This window comes from Lissotriton vulgaris, chromosome 6 (assembly GCF_964263255.1).
Source record: "Lissotriton vulgaris chromosome 6, aLisVul1.2, whole genome shotgun sequence".
Classification (NCBI taxonomy): Eukaryota; Metazoa; Chordata; class Amphibia; order Caudata; family Salamandridae; genus Lissotriton; species Lissotriton vulgaris.
Genome location: NC_141694.1, coordinates 79,524,591 through 79,542,160, shown reverse-complemented (window position 1 = coordinate 79,542,160; position 17,570 = coordinate 79,524,591). Strand labels below are relative to the sequence as shown.

General features: G+C 45.0%; 1 protein-coding gene across 2 annotated transcripts in view; it reads left to right on the top strand.

Moving 5' to 3' along the window:
• The window catches only part of LOC147706825 (ATP-binding cassette sub-family C member 10-like), an 875,391-nt gene that overhangs the window by 151,185 nt on the left and 706,636 nt on the right, over positions 1-17,570 (top strand). For both annotated transcript variants that reach the window (XM_086925960.1, XM_086925959.1), the window contains exons 3-4: positions 10,029-10,225; positions 10,708-12,088. In XM_086925960.1, coding sequence (XP_086782086.1) covers positions 10,065-10,225; positions 10,708-12,088 — 1,542 coding nt within the window. In that variant the 5' untranslated portion in view covers positions 10,029-10,064. The remainder of the gene's footprint in view (positions 1-10,028; positions 10,226-10,707; positions 12,089-17,570) is intronic.

Sequence of the window (17,570 nt, the reverse complement as noted above, 5' to 3'; positions counted from 1 at the left end):
CGCTCCCCTAGTTAGTCGGCGACTGACGCCATTCGAGAAGTGGCTGGTAACGAAAGATTCGGATCGGCACCTTATCTCAGACCTTTACAAGATGCTATCACCCGCGGCCGGCCCAGGTAAGACGGCGGGACAGAAACGCTGGGAAACGGAACTCGGCAGGGCATTGTCACCCAAGTAATGGGGGTTTGTATACTACAGAGCTGCACACACCACTCGTAATACTGATGCCAGGGAAGTGGCGGTGAAATTGGCCATATACTGGCACCTTACCCCGGTCAGACTCCATCAAAGCAACCCACTTCGAAGTGCGCTGTGTTGGAGGGGCTGCGATGAAAGGGGCACTTTGACCCATCTCCTGTGGGACTGCCGCGCACTTCAGGAATACTGGAAGGCGGTTCTAGATGATATCGATTCCACCTTTGAAACTGAAATTCCACGCTTCCCTGCATACACAATCTTGGGACTACCCAACGCGCTTACATTTCCTCTGAGGTCCCCTCGCGGTAAACAGATGGGCATTGCCATGCAAGCAGCGTCACAACATATCCTATCACTCTGGGGATCAACCACCACACCCACTCACACTGGATGGCTGCATAAACTATGGTTCACGTTGGGCATGGAACGTGTTCACGCCACGCTTACACACACAGCAGACTCATTTCAGAAGGTTTGGCAGCCGCTTTTGTCCCTCATGTACAAAGAATTTCACAAAATCACTTGCCCAAACTATCTTCGCATTCTACGGCTTACAGGACCACCACAAGATCCCCCATAAACTCGAATGCCCTGAAGCATACAGCTCTGAACATGTCATAACAGAGGTTCCAGACAAACGGCATACTGGTCGGGGTGGGGGGAGGGAGGGGATGTTGGGAAGGGGGAGGGGGGTTAGGTTCTTCTTCTTGTTCTGGTCAGTTGACTTTATTGCATGGCGCCTTAATCATAGCATCGGCATTGCATATCTGTGTTGGCATATTTTTCTTGCTTACTTGATGACCTTTAGAGAAGACGTGCCTGTCTGTCTCGCTCGCTATATATGCCTGCTGCATACCTACTGTTTTGTATTGCCTATTTTCGCTCTCAAAACCAATAAAACAAATTTGAAATTAAAAAAAAAAACATAATTAAAAATAATGTCATGAGCAATGCCAATAGCTCTAACTTTAAGAATGCCGAGACCATTGCATTGTAAATGCTTGTTTCTTCTTTCTTTCCCTCACTCCGTGCTTCCTTCCCTCCTTCCATTCCTCTCTCACATCCTCTCATCTTTCCTCCCTTCCTTCTCTTATTTCTCTATCACATTGCTCTTTCACTCAACGCCACACAGTTCCACTCCACACAATTCAACTCCACTCATTTCCATTCCACAATACATAATTCAACAACAAACTGCATACGTCAACCCAGAAGCACAATTGCAGAACACCAAATACATCCAATCCGAGCACCAAAATTCCACATCATGCTACAAAATTCAACAGCACATGACATAATTAAACAACACTACATACCATTCCACACCCCAAAATACCATTCCACATAATCACACACTCTTGCCTAAGTCCTACATTATTTAATATGTATATGCCCCCCCGCAAAAATTGTTGAACCGTTTGGATTCGAAATAATCTCTTATGCTAATGATACTCGGTTGATGTTTCCAATCGGTTCCGATTTGGAGGATGAGAAAACCCGATTTGCAGCAGGTATGCTTGCAATTTCAAATTGAATGACAGAGAACTGCCTCCAATTGAATCCCAATAAGACCAAGATTATGCTTAAGAGCAATGCGTCAACCATCTGGACTCGAGTGGTGGCCTGACCAGCTGGGACTTGCTCCCATCTCAGACCAAGTTGTGAAAAATCTCGGACTAAAACTGGATTCTACACTAACCATGAAGGATCATGTGGCGGCCACTATTAGTTCCTTCTATTTCAGCCTTCGCCTCCTACGCAGGATACTTCCCTATTTGCCAATTGATCATCGGAGAACCTTGGTCCAAGCGATAGTGATGAGTCGTCTAGATTATGGGAATGCAATGTTGGCGGAAGTGGGTGAGACATTGCTTGCCCAATTGCAAGTAATCTAAAATACCGCGGCTAGGATGATCTTAAATCGTCCCCCAGGCTCTTCCTCAGCTCCTTTGCTGAAACAGCTGCACTGGTAATCAAATTAAGAAGCGATTCTTGTTTAAGATCTGCTGTCTTAACTTTAATGCTGCGAATGGCAAAGGTCCCCTTTACCTGCAGAAGGAATGTATAAAGCAGGTTTCGGGCTGCAACCTAAGATCCAATTCTTTGGCTCTGCTAAAGGTTCCCCGAATCCGTTTAAGCCGCACGGGGGGCGGGGAGAGCTTTTTCGTATCTCGCCCCACGATACTGGAACCAGCTTCCTGTTGCCCTGCGAAAATGTACTTCGTACATCGCCTTTAGGAAACAACTGAAAACTTTCCTGTTTTAATATATTCATTTAATGTGACCGGCCACCATCCTCATTTCGCTAGGTAAGCGCCAAGATGCCTCCCTCTGATTAGAGCACTATAGAAAATTAAATAACATAACACCTCCACATAATTCCAGTATGCTCAATACCACATTATTACTATCCACATATTTCAACTGTATATCATGCCACATAATTCCGCTAACAAAATCCACTCCACACCACAAAATTCCAAGCCACACTAATTCTACAATTTACAATTCCAATCCAACTCATATAATTCCACTACACACCGCATACATTCTCTCTACAACACATCGGTAAAAGACATTATCATGTACAGTGCTAATTGCTTTACCTCAAGCAAATTCAAGAGCTATTGCATTCCTTTTTGGATCACAAAAGTAAAAAAAGTCACCTGCATCATTTCACGTGGTAATGCATGCATGTGCCTACAAAATAATGTGGCCAGGCTTGTTTAATATAACTTTTCAGCATGCTGCACAGCAGCCAAACTGCTCTACAACATAGTTTAAAACAAAGGCCAAACCAAAACCTTTGGCTAAACACTTATAAGGCCCCAAAGGCAAGATCTATTGGCTATGCCAATGCTTGTTTAAATATGAGACTGTCCACAGGAGGAAAGCTGTTGAGCTGTTATCAGAAACACATTACTTAGATGTGGCAGTTGGAATTGCTCGTTTTTTACAGTCTGTTCAACAGAGTTCAAATGAATTGTAGTGCGAAGGGGGTGTCTGGTAGTCAAGAAGGGGCTCATTTATTGATTTTAATTGTTCTCCCATGAGCCTTTAAGCTGACGAGCTTCTGGATGACGCACCTGCGTGACGGTTAGGCATTGAGGCCTGTGACGGTTACTTGGCGGCCTTCTCTTCCACCCCAACTACGTTCTCTACTGATGAGGGAAGATATCCCGAAACCCGGGCCATGTCTCGGGTCTAGAGATCTTGAGAACAACAAGTACTTACTTGCACCTACTTAGGTGAACCACTTATGAACTATATGTATCCGAATCCTTAGGGGCGATCCGGAGGAGGGGCTAGCGGTGTGCGATCCATTGCGGTTGATTCTACAAATGGGCTCCCATGAGCCTTTAAGCTGACGAGCTTCTGGATGACGCACCTGCGTGCTGGTTAGGCATCGAGACCTGTGAAGGTTACTTGGCAACCTTCTCTTTCATCCCAACTACGTTCTCTACTGACGAGGGAAGATATCCCGAAATCCGGGCCATGTCTCGGGTCTAGAGATCTTGAGAACAACAAGTACTTACTTGCACCTACTTAGGTGAACCAATTACGAACTATATGTACCAGAATCCTTAGGGGCGATCCGGAGGAGGGGCTAGCGGTATGCGATCCATTGCAGTTTTTTCTTAGAAGAATCTTGCTTCTTCTGGTCACCTCCACCACCATTATTTTTCTGCTTAACCATGGTTCGGACCCATCTCTCTGCCCTCTCTCCCAATTCTTGGGGAGAGGTCAGATCAGAGTCCACCAGGTCCTGGTGCAGTTGGTAATTCTGACAATAATTAAGGATGTGCTCCCTCATCAACAAATTGTACAGTCCCTTATAGTCATGCGCCTTGCTTCCATGAAGCTAGCCTTCCAGACTCTTATTAGCATTGTCTATAAAATCAGTCTAGTCCTGGGCGTGTTCCTTCTGTGTGTCCCTAAACGTAATCCTGAATTGTCCAGTGGTTAAACCACACCCATCTATGAGGGCACCCTTCAAGACTGACAAATTATCTGCATCCTCGTCTCTAACAGTGAGGAGTTTGTCTCTACCTTTGTTACCAAAGAAGAGCCACAGGATAGCTGCCCACTGACCTTGGGGGACCTTCTGAACTTTACAGGCCCTCTACAAAGCAGTGATCCATTTAGGGATATCATCCCACCCCTGGTAAGGAGTGACTATCCTGTTCGGGTTTCTAGTATCAAAGGATGTTTCTCTGACTCTATGTGCATTAATGCCGCCACCATGGAACTCTAGTCCCAAATTGTTTCGATCCCTCTGAACTTCCAGGATCGCCTTATCAAGGGGCCAACTGCTCTTGCTTGAGCTTTGCTCGCTCAAGTTTCAGTTGGTAATACTCCCTCTCTAAGGAGTCCTCTCTCTTACTAGAGATGGAGGTCCCTATAGAATTGTTGGAAGCATTGGAATTGGCAGAGGAGGACCCAGACCTCCCCTGCATTATTGGAACCCTCCCAGGAGGAATAAAGGGGGACCTACCTCGAGGGACTCCCTCTGTACCATCTGTACTATTCCCTGGGGTATCAGAGTTCACCAGTGTGGAGTCATCAGACTCTTCCTGGTCATGCTCAGAATTAAAGTCAGTAAGAGGAACCCCTCAACTTTCTTGCGGTACACAGGGTCCTCAGTTCCTGGACATTAAGGCCACTGTATCTAGAGGGTTAGGACCCACTGGGATCCACCATTAAAGACATAGGGCCAGATGTAGGTAATCCCAATTTACCTATTCTTAAATACCAAATTTTACCGATTCAGTATTTAGGAATAGGTAAATGGGATGTAGATACATTTTTGGTAAAAATGACCGAATCGGTAAGATTCGGTATTTACCGAATCGGTTTTTACTGATTCGGTAATTGCCATTCATTCCTAGGGGCCTGGATGCCCATAGGAATGAATGGCAATTACCGAATCGGTAAATACCGATTCGGTAAAATGGGGGAAACATTCAAGGGTGCCAGGGTGTCACTTTGACACCCTGTTGCACCCCTGAATCGTGCTTGTGTGCAGATGTGGCACACATACATGCCCTAAGGGCATGTATGTCTGCCACATGGCACTGTTGAAAATGCATAGATTTGCATTCTCAAAGGTATTCCTTATTTACCACCAACTTATAGTTGGCGGTAAATAACGAATCCTAAAATGGGAAAAAAAAATTTGAGTGCTCCCTACATTGCAAATTCGGTAATTTACTGATTCGGTACTTTAAGGAATCGGTAATTTACTGATTCCTTAAAATACCAAATCAGTAAATTACCGAATTTGCAATTTAGGCCACCTACATCCCAAATGCCCAATACCGGTCGGTAACGGCCGAATATTCAGTAATTTTGGGCCACCTACATTTGGCCCATAGTGACTAGGTGTAGTGTGGTTGTTTTTACCTACCTACCCTAGTGAAAACTAAACTTCCAAAGATTGGAGAAAGGGTTGTGCTAGGCCCTTAACAACCAATCTAAAAGTTCAGTAGAACTTACTGTTACAAAAATATTTTTTGTATGTGTCTAATACTAGTAATGGTTTTTCCTTTAATACACACCTAGATTAGCTGGTAAAACCGTGCAGGCTTAAATCTCAACCGCTGCACACCAATGAAGGAGGCTGGCTTAGTATATGGTACACACTTATTTAATTGAAGCACCCTGCACTAATCAAGGCGACCCTTATGGTGATTTTAGTGGTCTTAGACAACCTTAGAAAGCTCTCCTAGTGGTTGCTGTGGAGAGCAGCCTTCAGGCTTAGTCCAGAAGGAGTGTTAAGCAGCTTGTTTTACCAGAACTAATCACATAGCATAGGTTAAACGAAAAAGAACCACACCCTGTTCTTATAAAATAGTTATATTTATTATACGCACTCACTAACACATTGGTGTATCTCCTACCCAGAGATATTAATACAATACACACAATATATCAAATGTAAACAGGTAAGCAGAAACACACAGTGGTCTCCAGGGAGAGACCAAACCATATACTAAAGAAGTGGAATGCGAACTGCGACCAAAGTCGAGACTTGACCCAGAAGACTCAGAAGAGCTGGGGAACCAAGTAACCACCCAAGGTAAGTACCCAGGAACCCACGTGAGGCTGGGTGCAGAGTGGAAACACAGCCACAAACTCAATGCAAATCAATGGGGAAGTTGCGGTTGCAGTTTTGAAGAAGGACCTTTCCCGGTGGACCCTGAAGAAACCCAGTGGAAGATCGAAGGTTGGAGAGTCACCCCACCTGTGGATACCCCACGAACCAGGATATCTACACAAGGGAAGCCGGGTAGAAATTGCTACAGACCACAATAGAGGACTTCAGTGAAGATGCCGCTGGCTAATAAGGTGAAAGAGTCCGGTGAAATCCAGGGATGGATTCTTGAAGAGAAGTACCTGCAAGCAGAGGGGACAGAGTCTATGCAACTCGGAAGTGACCAGGAGGCACGGAAGACCAATGACCACCGATGACGAAGATACAGGAGTGGTGATAGTAACATTGTTGCTGCAGCTGTGAGGACCAGGCGATACTGTAGAAGACCAGTAGCCGTTAATGGGTTTTTCCACGTCGGAAGTCTCGAAACAAGGGGTCAAAGTCCAGCATGAGCATCAACAAGCCTTGGAAGCAGCAACAGACGTGGTAAATGAAAAAGGTACAGCGTTGGGACCAGCACGGTCCAAGGGACTCACCAAGTGCGGATAGTCAGCGCAGCCCCCGAGCAAGCAGAGGACCACACTGAAGCCAAAGAAGACCCCTCATAGGACCCACAGGTTAAAGGCACAGGAGTTGCAAGAGGACCTGGAGCAGCTCACGAAAGATGTAGGCCCACAGTGCAGAGGATGCGGTGAGGACAAAGATCTTGATAGGAAGAGATGTTGGAGGCTGGAGCTTCTTGTAGACCGATGATCTCTGGAGGACAGAGTCAACATGCCTTGGCAACGGCAAGTCGGTGCAGTGCACAGGGGTTCAGTTCCAGCAGTTCCGACAAGGGATACTGGCCTCAAACTTGCTGACAGGCCAGGTCAGGCCTCAAGGGAGTTGCAGAACCTCCACCTGTGTTGCTGAGCCTTTTGTAGTCCATGGGACGTCTGAAGCAGCAGACCGGTCAGCTTCGTTGCGGTGCCTGCGAATGCAGGGGAGTGGCTCCTTCACTCTAAGGGAGATTCCTTTGTGTGTCTTTGATGTTGACAGGCCTGGAGGAGAACTTGGATGAAGCACAGGTACAGATGGCAAATAATACTTGCAGAACAGTAAGACCAGGATAAAACCAGGAGCAACAGGAGTCTTCCCTGGTGCAGTCTCGGTTCCGGGTGGTTTCGATTATGAATCTTGTCCCACAACGAATTTGAAGAGCCAACCACAGGTAAGCCCTTAAGTACCCTAGGTAAAGGGTTGCGACAATTCAAGGGTCCGCGCCTTGGGAGAGGCTGGTCAGAGGGGAGATTATTCCATGTCCTTCGCCCAGTTTCGTGCCAGAGTGGGAGCCAAGGACTCCCTGAACTTGCTAAAACAGGGGTTTTCAAGGAGGGTGTTACATCTTGCTTATGCTCTGCATTTCCCTTGCTTGGATTTCCCCATTGCTTAGCCACTGCATCTAGAAGAATGTTTGATGACACACTAGAATGTTTGGTACCTGACTGAGTAGAGGCAGTTGATGGCAGACAGGCTGAGCGAGAGAAGAACTGCTCCTGGTGGGGTTTTAATTATTACATCTATTGATCATTTAATTGTTAACTTAACTTGGATTAACCTACAATAAATCATACCTACTTATACTTACTGGATTCAAGAACTTTATTTGCTACAGAGGGCACCAAATGTGCCCTACAAAGCTGTCTGGTGGCTCTGGCAAGCGCCCTCACTGCAATTTAATACACTAAATCTTGTCTGGGAGGTGGTTGCACCGCCCCTTGACAGGAAACCTATTGTTCTACCTTCCCCTGCTCGAGCTCAGCTCACCAGCAGGAGGGCAGAATTGTGTCAGTGATCGGCAGCAGCACTAGCTTGCTTTTAGACCCTGAAAGACTGGTACAGAGAATACAAAGGGGCACCCTAGGGGAGCTCCCCAGTACATAGGATCCTACATCAAACACTGGAATTGGTGTTCAGGTAGGATTCTAACATGACCGGTTTCGGTGTAGCCAATATATAGTTAGACATCTTGTATTTGATTTGATAGCTACTAAATATATTAAATGTCTTACTACGCTTACAAAGCCTGGAGAATCGACTCTGGGGTTTGCAGTGGGGCCCTGCTCATGCAAGGGCACCCTCACACTTGTAACCAAGCAACCTGCCCTCATGACCGAATGGCCTGCTATAGTGGTGACTTATAGGTGTTAAATGTAGTGACCTCAGATATAAGGAATCTTCTATATGCAGTGAGGGATGCAAGCACTCACTCACACAGGCTGCAGTGTCAGGCCTGTAGTCACAGTTTGAGTGGTCCCTCATGTGTGGCATAATACATGCTGCAGCCCATGGGAGTCTCCTGGTATACCTATGCCCTGGGTACCTTGGTACCAAATACTAGGGACTTACAAGGGTACACCAGAAACCAATTCTGGAGGTACCAAAGTACTTACCATCGTCCAATTTAGGGAGAGAGCACAGTGACTGTGGTCCTGATTTGCAGGATCCCAGTTAGACTAGTCAGAAAACAGTATAACACCAGCAAAATGTGTTGGTAATCATGAAAGCAGATCCTACTTTCCTACAGTAATCCAAAGTAATATCAGTGTATTTCGAACTGTTCTGAAAGCAGATGCAAACCTGTAATGATTCCAATTTCAACCACAACTGCATTTCTGTGTACAGCCTTTCATTTGAAATTATATTTTACTTTCCTGAGCCAAGTTGTTCTTGGTTCTAGAAAAAAAAAATAAGGATACCTTTTTTATACTTACCTAATTGGTCTAGATTCTGTCTCTGAGCGTGTGCCATCAGTTCATGTCTGAGTGAATACAAAAAATGCTTAACACACCTCCTGATAAGCCTAACTGCTCGACCACACTATCACAAATAGAGCTGTTGGAGATGATTTAATTTAACCTCTGCTATAACTGGGGATCCACTGGATTCTGTGCAAACTATAAATTACTTAGGTATAGTATATATAGAGCCAACATCCTACAAACTAGCACTGGAGATGGTTTTTGGCCACCCATTACCATTCCCACTTTAAAGTACCACTGAGACCTTCAGCCTCTCCCCAGAACCAATTGGGAAGCGACTGCATCTCCAGGTGGGGCCACTGAACTGTCTATTTTGATCAACAATGATTATATTTACACTTTTGTTACTATGGTAATCATTCTCACTTTTAGATGGATATACTACTTGCAGTTTCACTGAGATTTGATATTTGGCCTTTATTTCTTTGGTGATGGGGATTATTTCCCTCAGTCATGGGTTTCTTTGTTCCTCTGCACTACATCTTTCACCAAGTCCACACACTCATTGGAGCATGGTGAGGTGGGTATCATGTTACCCTGGGCTTCAAGGGCATGGGAAACCGCTGCTATCAATGGCCAAAGGCAGTGTCCCTGTAGACTCCATCATGGAGAGGACGACCCATCTGTCCACTTGAAGGAAACTGTGGTATGAGAAGTTTAAAGTTATCATTTGGGACATATTTTACTGCAGAACCACATGTACAAGATCTCATAGCCCTAGCTTAACTTGCAAGAAGATGTTGTTACTGTGAGCAGTTGACTATGTACTGGTTTCCAAATTCTAGTATATGCTCACCAATCAACCCCCAATTTAAATGATATAATTTATTGCTGTCCCAATATTTTGATTCCATTTTGTGTGTGATTCGTTTCAGAATTTTCTGTGGTATTTGATTCTTTGGTGACTGAAGATGGATTGGATGCTGGCTTACCTCTGTGGGTCCAGCTCCTCAGATCCGTTTCCAGTCTGGGAGCATGGGAGCATCGGGCACTGCTTCAACCTGCTGGTCCTGAATGCCCTGCCACACATTCTGCTAGCTCTAACTAGTGTCTGCTATCTGGGCACTCCTAGGTAAGTATACACTTGATACTGCAGAAGTGTACCATGCATAGGTCCTTCCTATTTCTGTCCTGCTCTCTATAGGCCCTCCATTCATTTCTCTCTTTCTTCGTTCCCCTCTCCAATCATCTCTCTCCTTTGATTAATTCCCTGTCTCTTTTCTGGTCTCTTTACCTGCCATGTCACTTACCTGATCGAGAGTGATGCCTTTTGCATTTAAGACAACTCATGATTAGGGAGAGCTATGGGTGTGGAAGGAGATGGGCCAGCAAGTTCCTTGAGAATCTGGAGGAGTTCTTTTTGATGATGTAGACCAGGACATAACTCAAGAACTATTTATTTTTAAACTTCACAGATTCAAGCTTTTAGTCTTCCTCAATCTCTTCTTCATTTAATTTGTGTTCATTACTTTTGGTCAGTTAACTTAGTACTGTACACCTTTATGTAGATAAATACATTTCATATTCCCTAACATTATTCATTGTTGATTGTAGAATTGCCGGATCTGAACAACGTCCCAGACCTGCTTGGAAGTGCCGTATCACCGTGTCTTTTCTCTTCGCTGCTCTCACCATCACCAGTATCACCCCAATGGCTTTATTACTACAGCACGGAACAACTGCCTTGGAAGTACTGATAGGTGGAATCTCCGCATTGGCCTGGATTACTCACGGCCTATCCCTATTCATGCTCCACAGAACAGCAAATTGCTTCACAAGAGGCCCCTTGGCCTTGGGAGTCATGGTACTCCTTCCGGTGCCATCCCTGGTCATTACATTTGTCTGGTATATTCGTAATGGATCAGCTTCATACCCCATGCAGCCTGGACCCATTTTGAAACTAATTGTCATAGGCCTCCAGCTGGCCTGTATTGCCACCTACCTCATTGCCTTTGTAGCTCCCATTCCCACTGATCAAGATTTTGTCTCCTGCAACAACCCCTCACAGTGCACCCCTCATCTCATTGATTCAGAGGATCTAGTGCCCGTTTGGCAGAAGATTGATGAAAATAATGAGAGTTGGCTTTCACGTTTGTTCTTCCTCTGGATGACTCCTTTGTTGAAACGTGGATACAAAAAAGGTCTGAAGAAGCCTGAAGATGTCTATCATTTACCATACACTCTAAAAACGCAAACAATCCGCAAACATTTCAATGCCTGCTGGCAAAAACAAAATGCCACTATGAAGGAGGTACCCGGTTTTCCAAACCAAGAATGCAGCCTCAAACTTCTCAGTCCCACAAATGACGCCAGTGGGAGTGGTCTTCCTCATGGTACTACAAACATCCAGAAGGAGGTACGGCTGTTTTCTGTACTTAACTCAAGCTTTGGCCTGAGGTATTACTCTCTGGGGATTGTCAGGCTGTTGGCCAGCATCATGGCCTTTGGAGGACCTCTTTTGCTCAGTCGCTTTGTGACTTTTATAGAAACCCCCCAGGAACCTTTGACCTATGGAATCCTCTACGCCTTCGGGCTCTTTGCAAGTTCCTTTCTTGGTGCCCTATTACGAAATAAATTTGTCTATGAAGCACACAAAGTGAAGCTGATGGTCAGAGCTGTAGCTGTCTCCACCATCTACCGGAAAGCGGTTCGAGCCAACAGCAGTAGACTGTCTCACTTCTCAACGGGTGAAGTTGTTAACTTCATCAGCTCTGACTCTGAGCAGCTGGCTGACGTTTGCCTTGCCTTTCATGAAGTCTGGGCCTTGCCAACCGAGTTTGCTATCACTTTCTGTCTGCTGTACCATATTGTAGGGCTGGCATCTCTGGCGGGCCTGGGACTCATACTGATTCTCGTGCCAGTAAACAAGTGGATTGCCTCCCGTGCCATGAAAAATGACTTCAGCCTGATGAAGCACAAGGACACACGTCTTAAGGTAAAATGGTTTTCTAGGTACTGATTTACTCCTGGGCCTGCACTGCAGTACTGTATAAAACTAGATCAATTAGTAGGATATCCCTGCAAATAATACACCTAGTCAATCACTTTTCTTATTCTTGTTTCTACAATGAGAAACCAAATTTTGCAGAAAAAAAGGTACTCAGTAGTCCATGGATGTGTGTGGAGTCCTTTGCATGCTTCTCTTATCAAAGGGCCAGGTATAATCTAGATAGCAGAACTGGTAGCCCTTACATGGAGGTTTGACGGCTGCCAACTATCAAGAGGTGTGACTCCCATTATACACAAATGGCGCCATTGGGAGTGGTCTTCCTCATGGTACTACATACAAAAAGGGGCCTTAGAAAGCCTTCATGGTACAAACTATTTTGGTGATGGTAATCACACTTGTAGTCCTTTTGAGCTTAACATAAACTCCCTTTTGTTTGAAAAATCATCCAAGACTTTAATCAATTTCTTCACACTCAAGAAGTTAAATGGTCTTGAGCTCCATAGATACAAGTGCTGTAGTGGATTTTGTGATTGTATGTTCATCAGGGGATGGTAGTTTAATAACAGGGGCGTAACAAAACCTGATGAGGCCCCCCTGCAAAGTACATGGAGGGGGGCCCCCACTCAGGGCTGAGGGAGCTATGAAGTGGCAAGAAAGAGGCATGTGAAAACTGGATGCACGGGCTTAGAAATGTACTGTTTTTTCGTCAATCTTTCCTTACTCTCTAAAAGTAGTCTAAAAATTCTCATTAGTATAGATTTCACCAGCCACCGTGTTATGTTTTTAATCCTGAGTTTTAACACCGGATTTTGTGTTTCTCTAGACCTTTTTGTATTTCTTTAGACCAAGGACTGATAACATATGATATCTTTTAGTATCGATGACAAACAAGTGACTCTGACTCCAGCATCTTTTAGCCCTCATTGCTTATGTAGCATTTCCTTTATGTTGATTGTGCACATGTGTATGTTTTATTGTCTTTGTATGATATGCGTGTGATGTAAAGCGCTCTGTCACCCTACATGATTAGAAGCGCCCGTTGGCCTTAATGGAATCACAGGCAGTGACATTATTTGACCTTTGACTCTGACTTTTAGCAGGAGATTGTCACATGATCTTAAGCCTGGTGACATCACAATAAGTGACATTACTGAAGTTCCATTATTGCTGCATACACATCTATTTTAGATACCACAAATATGGGTGGGGGCTTGATCTTTGAAAGTTATGGGGCATAATATTAGGACTGAATTGTAGTGAGCGCGCAAAGCAAGTGAGACAGACCTAGGAGAGTTCGGGGACCTGCCCCTGAAAATCTATTTAAACAATAGGGGTCAAACAGTGCATTTTAAAGGATAACTTTCACATAACGTTGCTACAAAGCCATAGTCTCTGAAAGGACACTTTAAATATTCAAGTCCTCGAATGCTGTGCCAAGCCAATGGAACCAGACACTCCCCAGGAGTTGACACTATTTTTTCAAATTGTGTAATGGCTGGCCCCACATATAAAAAAATGCCTCCATTGTGCCGGGGCCAGTATTTTGTCATGGATGGCCTCATAGGCCAACAATTACAAACAATATATCGGAGCCAGAATTTTTGCTATTAATGTCATTCATATACAATGAGTGACACTTACGTCAACAATTTCCCCAGTATGTCAGTGCCAGCATTTGGTAATGGTTCCTCCTTTCATGCACTCCCATTGCACTCACTCATGACAATAATTACCTCTAAAGTGACAGTGCCAGCATTTTGGCATAGATGCTCCCATGCCAAGAATCTCTGCAACTAGGTCAGCTATAGCATTTTTCCACAAGTGCCCTAAATGCCACCAATGACCTCTCGAATGCCAGTGCCAGTACTTTATCATTATGTCACGAGCTACCTTCAGAACCAATTACCTCTATTGTGTCAATTCCAGCATTATACTGTTATGCCAACAACTACCTCCGGTATGCCACTACTTTATCACAGATGCCAATGCCAGCATTTTGCCATGAGTGCCTCCGTCAACAATTACCTTTGGTATACCATAGCAAACAGAGGACTCACAAGCAAATGATCACAATATCACTCATGCTAATTTATGTCCACTTACTCACTTATTCTCACTCACACTCACTTATTCATTTTTACCAAATTGCACTCACTCATTCACTGTCACTCACTATCTTGCACACACTCTTACTCTTACTTACTAAATCTCACTCTCTTTCACTCACTATGACTCACACATTCACAGTCACTCAAATCTCACTTTCTCTGTATGATTGAGTCATACTTTCACTCAGGCATTCTAAATCGTTTTTTTCACACCCTCTCACTCATTGTCTCTCTCCCTCATTCTCACTCACATTGATTCTCACATTCTCTAGCACTCCCTCACTCAATCATTCTCTCACTTGCAGTCACCCTTACTCAGTCTCGCCTAGTCTGACTCACTCATACTCCAGGCATGAATTTTCCTGCCCGTTCCCTTTCAGCCTGATCTACTGCTGACAAAAACAATACAATTTAGTTAATCATTGCAATTTCTCTCCCGACAGCCACCTCCTGCCCCACCCCCCTACCCCTTCTCGGCACTGAAGAATAGAAGTGACCAACTAACTGACGTTAAGCACTTCAGCCAAACCATGCCCATGAAGGGCATATTAACTCCATCCCCTCTAAAGAATTCTACATCCTTATAGCACAAATCTGAATGTGCGACTCTGCCCAAACTGGTGTCCCTGCAGAAAGAGTGCAATTCTTTGTTCAGCTTCCTCGTGGAGCGGTGTATGGCTGCTGGCTTGACAGCCCATACACCAAACCCTCCTGGGTATAAATTCAGTTCAGAGCACATGGCAACCTGTCCATAACCTATAAATCTCCCTTCATGGATGTTATATGCGCCAAGCCCTTCTGAAGCACTAGATCATTCTGCCCTAATTGTATCAGGACTATATCAGGACATTTCCCACCTACCAGAAGCTTATTCGGACAGGGGAGGAGCTCCGTCCATATCATCCCCTTTTTCCCATACCACGAGATGGAATAGAAAGCATTATTAAAACTCAAATTGCTGGACCTCGCTTGATGCTCTGCCCACTTAACAAAGGAATGGCCCACAATCCAAATCTTCAGCCTGATGTCCTGTTGACAATCTGGACAATTACTCAGTCAGGTCTTCCCCCTCTTCTGACATACCTCTTTAAGCAATTGGACCAATATCTCCCCAGCTCCAAAGTGTTCCCCCAACCCCGCCTACCTGCCTCCATAGTTATCCCTATTATAGAATAGTGGGTCCCAAAACCGCGTGCATCCATGCCAATCGACGCCGGAACCTAGTGCAATATGGCCAGCAATTGATGAGATGTAACTGGCTTACCATCCTCATGTTTAAAGACCTCCTGGATCCTTATGACTACATGAAGACGCAGTGCTGTTCCCCAGCAAACCTGGCAAAGGTAGCTGCTGGATACACCCACAGGAGAATGCTACTGCTGACCTTCTTTTGCTCTGTTTTGGATTTGTACAACCACACCTGCAGGCCTTCTTCATCTTACTAACCTCTTCCCAAAGTAAAGCCCTGCACCCTATACCCCAAAAGCTCAGAAACCCGAAAAGTACTAAAAAACATCCTTCAGATAAGGTCTGAAAATAGCACTGTCTCCCTATCCCCCTGCAAACTTTCGGCAACGCCTTGAATACATCACTGAGAATGTCCAAGATCAACGGCCTCCTCTTGGGACCATCCTGACCAACTTTCCTTGTTCAACCGTCCAGAATTCTTCTCCCAAGCTTACCAGCGGAGGGCGTGTAACCTCGTAAGAGCTTGCCCAAAAAAACAATACCCGCCAGCTTCCCCGACATAGTCGCCCTTGACTTGCCCTTACCTATGAGGAACATTATAAATTGAACTACATCTTCGACCCTGTCCAATTCCTGTGACCTCCACTTGCCCCGTCTAAGAATTCAGTCCAGGCCTGATAATAAGTCCTCCACATAGAAAATGCTAGAGAATAAACGACTAGCTGAAGCATCCTCTCTCTCCTTGTGACCAAAGCTCTTGCAGCATCCGGGTCCTCAGTCTGTCTGCCTCCGTGGCCAGTCCATGGAACCTCTCCCATTGTGAACGAGACAAAGCATCGGCAATGGCATTGTCGAAACCTGGCACATGCCGGGCTCTAAAAATGATATCAAGTTGCAGGCATTTCAGAACAAAAACCCTCAGCAGTTGCCACAGCTGTGGCTTCCTGGCTGACTGCCCATTAACCACGGGCACTACTGACATGTGGACCCTGAAAAGGACTCTCCTGTATGATAGCTGCTCTCCAACTAGCACCGCTGCCATAATCAAAGGAAAGAATTCCAGGAGAGCAATACCATAAATCTGAGCATCCCACTCAACGTCAGTCAGTGCTGCTAGTGGAATGCCATTGACGGATTGCAAGAAAGCTCGCCACATCCTCAAGTCCTCTTTGACACCTACCGAAAATCTGATGTGTTGGTAAGGTAATGGTAACCCCAAGAGTGACAAACTCAACCTCCTATAACATGTTCTCACTACTCTCACCACAGTGCATGCAAAGTTTAGATGGCCCAACATGACCTGCACCTACTTAACTTTGTATTATAAATAACAAGAAAGGGAGGTAGAGTCTAGAGTTAGGATTCCTACTCCACGGACACTGATAAATAAACAAGAAGAATTCTACTACCAGTGTGTACCACAGGGACGGGGAAACACTCAGTGTTGTGTAAAATACCCCTCACACACCAACAGGCCCCTTGGTGTCATGCTTCATCATCGGGGTCTTCGCATCCCGCTAAGGGGATGCGGCACGCTACGACCTGCGACTACGCAGGAGCGTTGACACGGTTGACTATGTGTGGTGTGTGTTGAGTGCAAGTGAAGGGATAAATGTGAGTGAAGGGTGTGGTGAGAGATTAAAAAGTACCTGGCTAGTGGGTGATGTGAAAAAACTTTATTCCGTACCCCTAGCTGGTGCTATTAAAAAGGTGTGCAAAAAGCGAGGTTAATTGTCTTAATTAGGGACAAAACCTCTGGTGTGCGTCGACATGTTTCGGTACTGGTGTACCTTCTTCAGGACGGGGCACAACTTCCCAACCCTACTCACGTTTTTCTATAGAAAATGTTATCTTAATTATCTAAAAAGTGATAACAGTCTTAGAAAGGCTACAATGTGCCTACAGCGGTTTTTTCGGATCATGCAATTGCATGCCCTGAAAAAAAGAAAAATCCATAAGGTTTGGTTACCATATAAGATTGGCTCAGACAGGTGCAGTCACCTGGAGCCCCAAACTGTTAAATAAACCTGTAAAAAAGAGACACACAAGACACACAACATGTAAGACACATTTTAGGTTTTTGTTTATATTCATTATTTTTGGACATACTCATGGTCATTGTAGTATATTGCATCATGAGCAAATCCTGGGCATCAAGGTAGGTAGGTGGA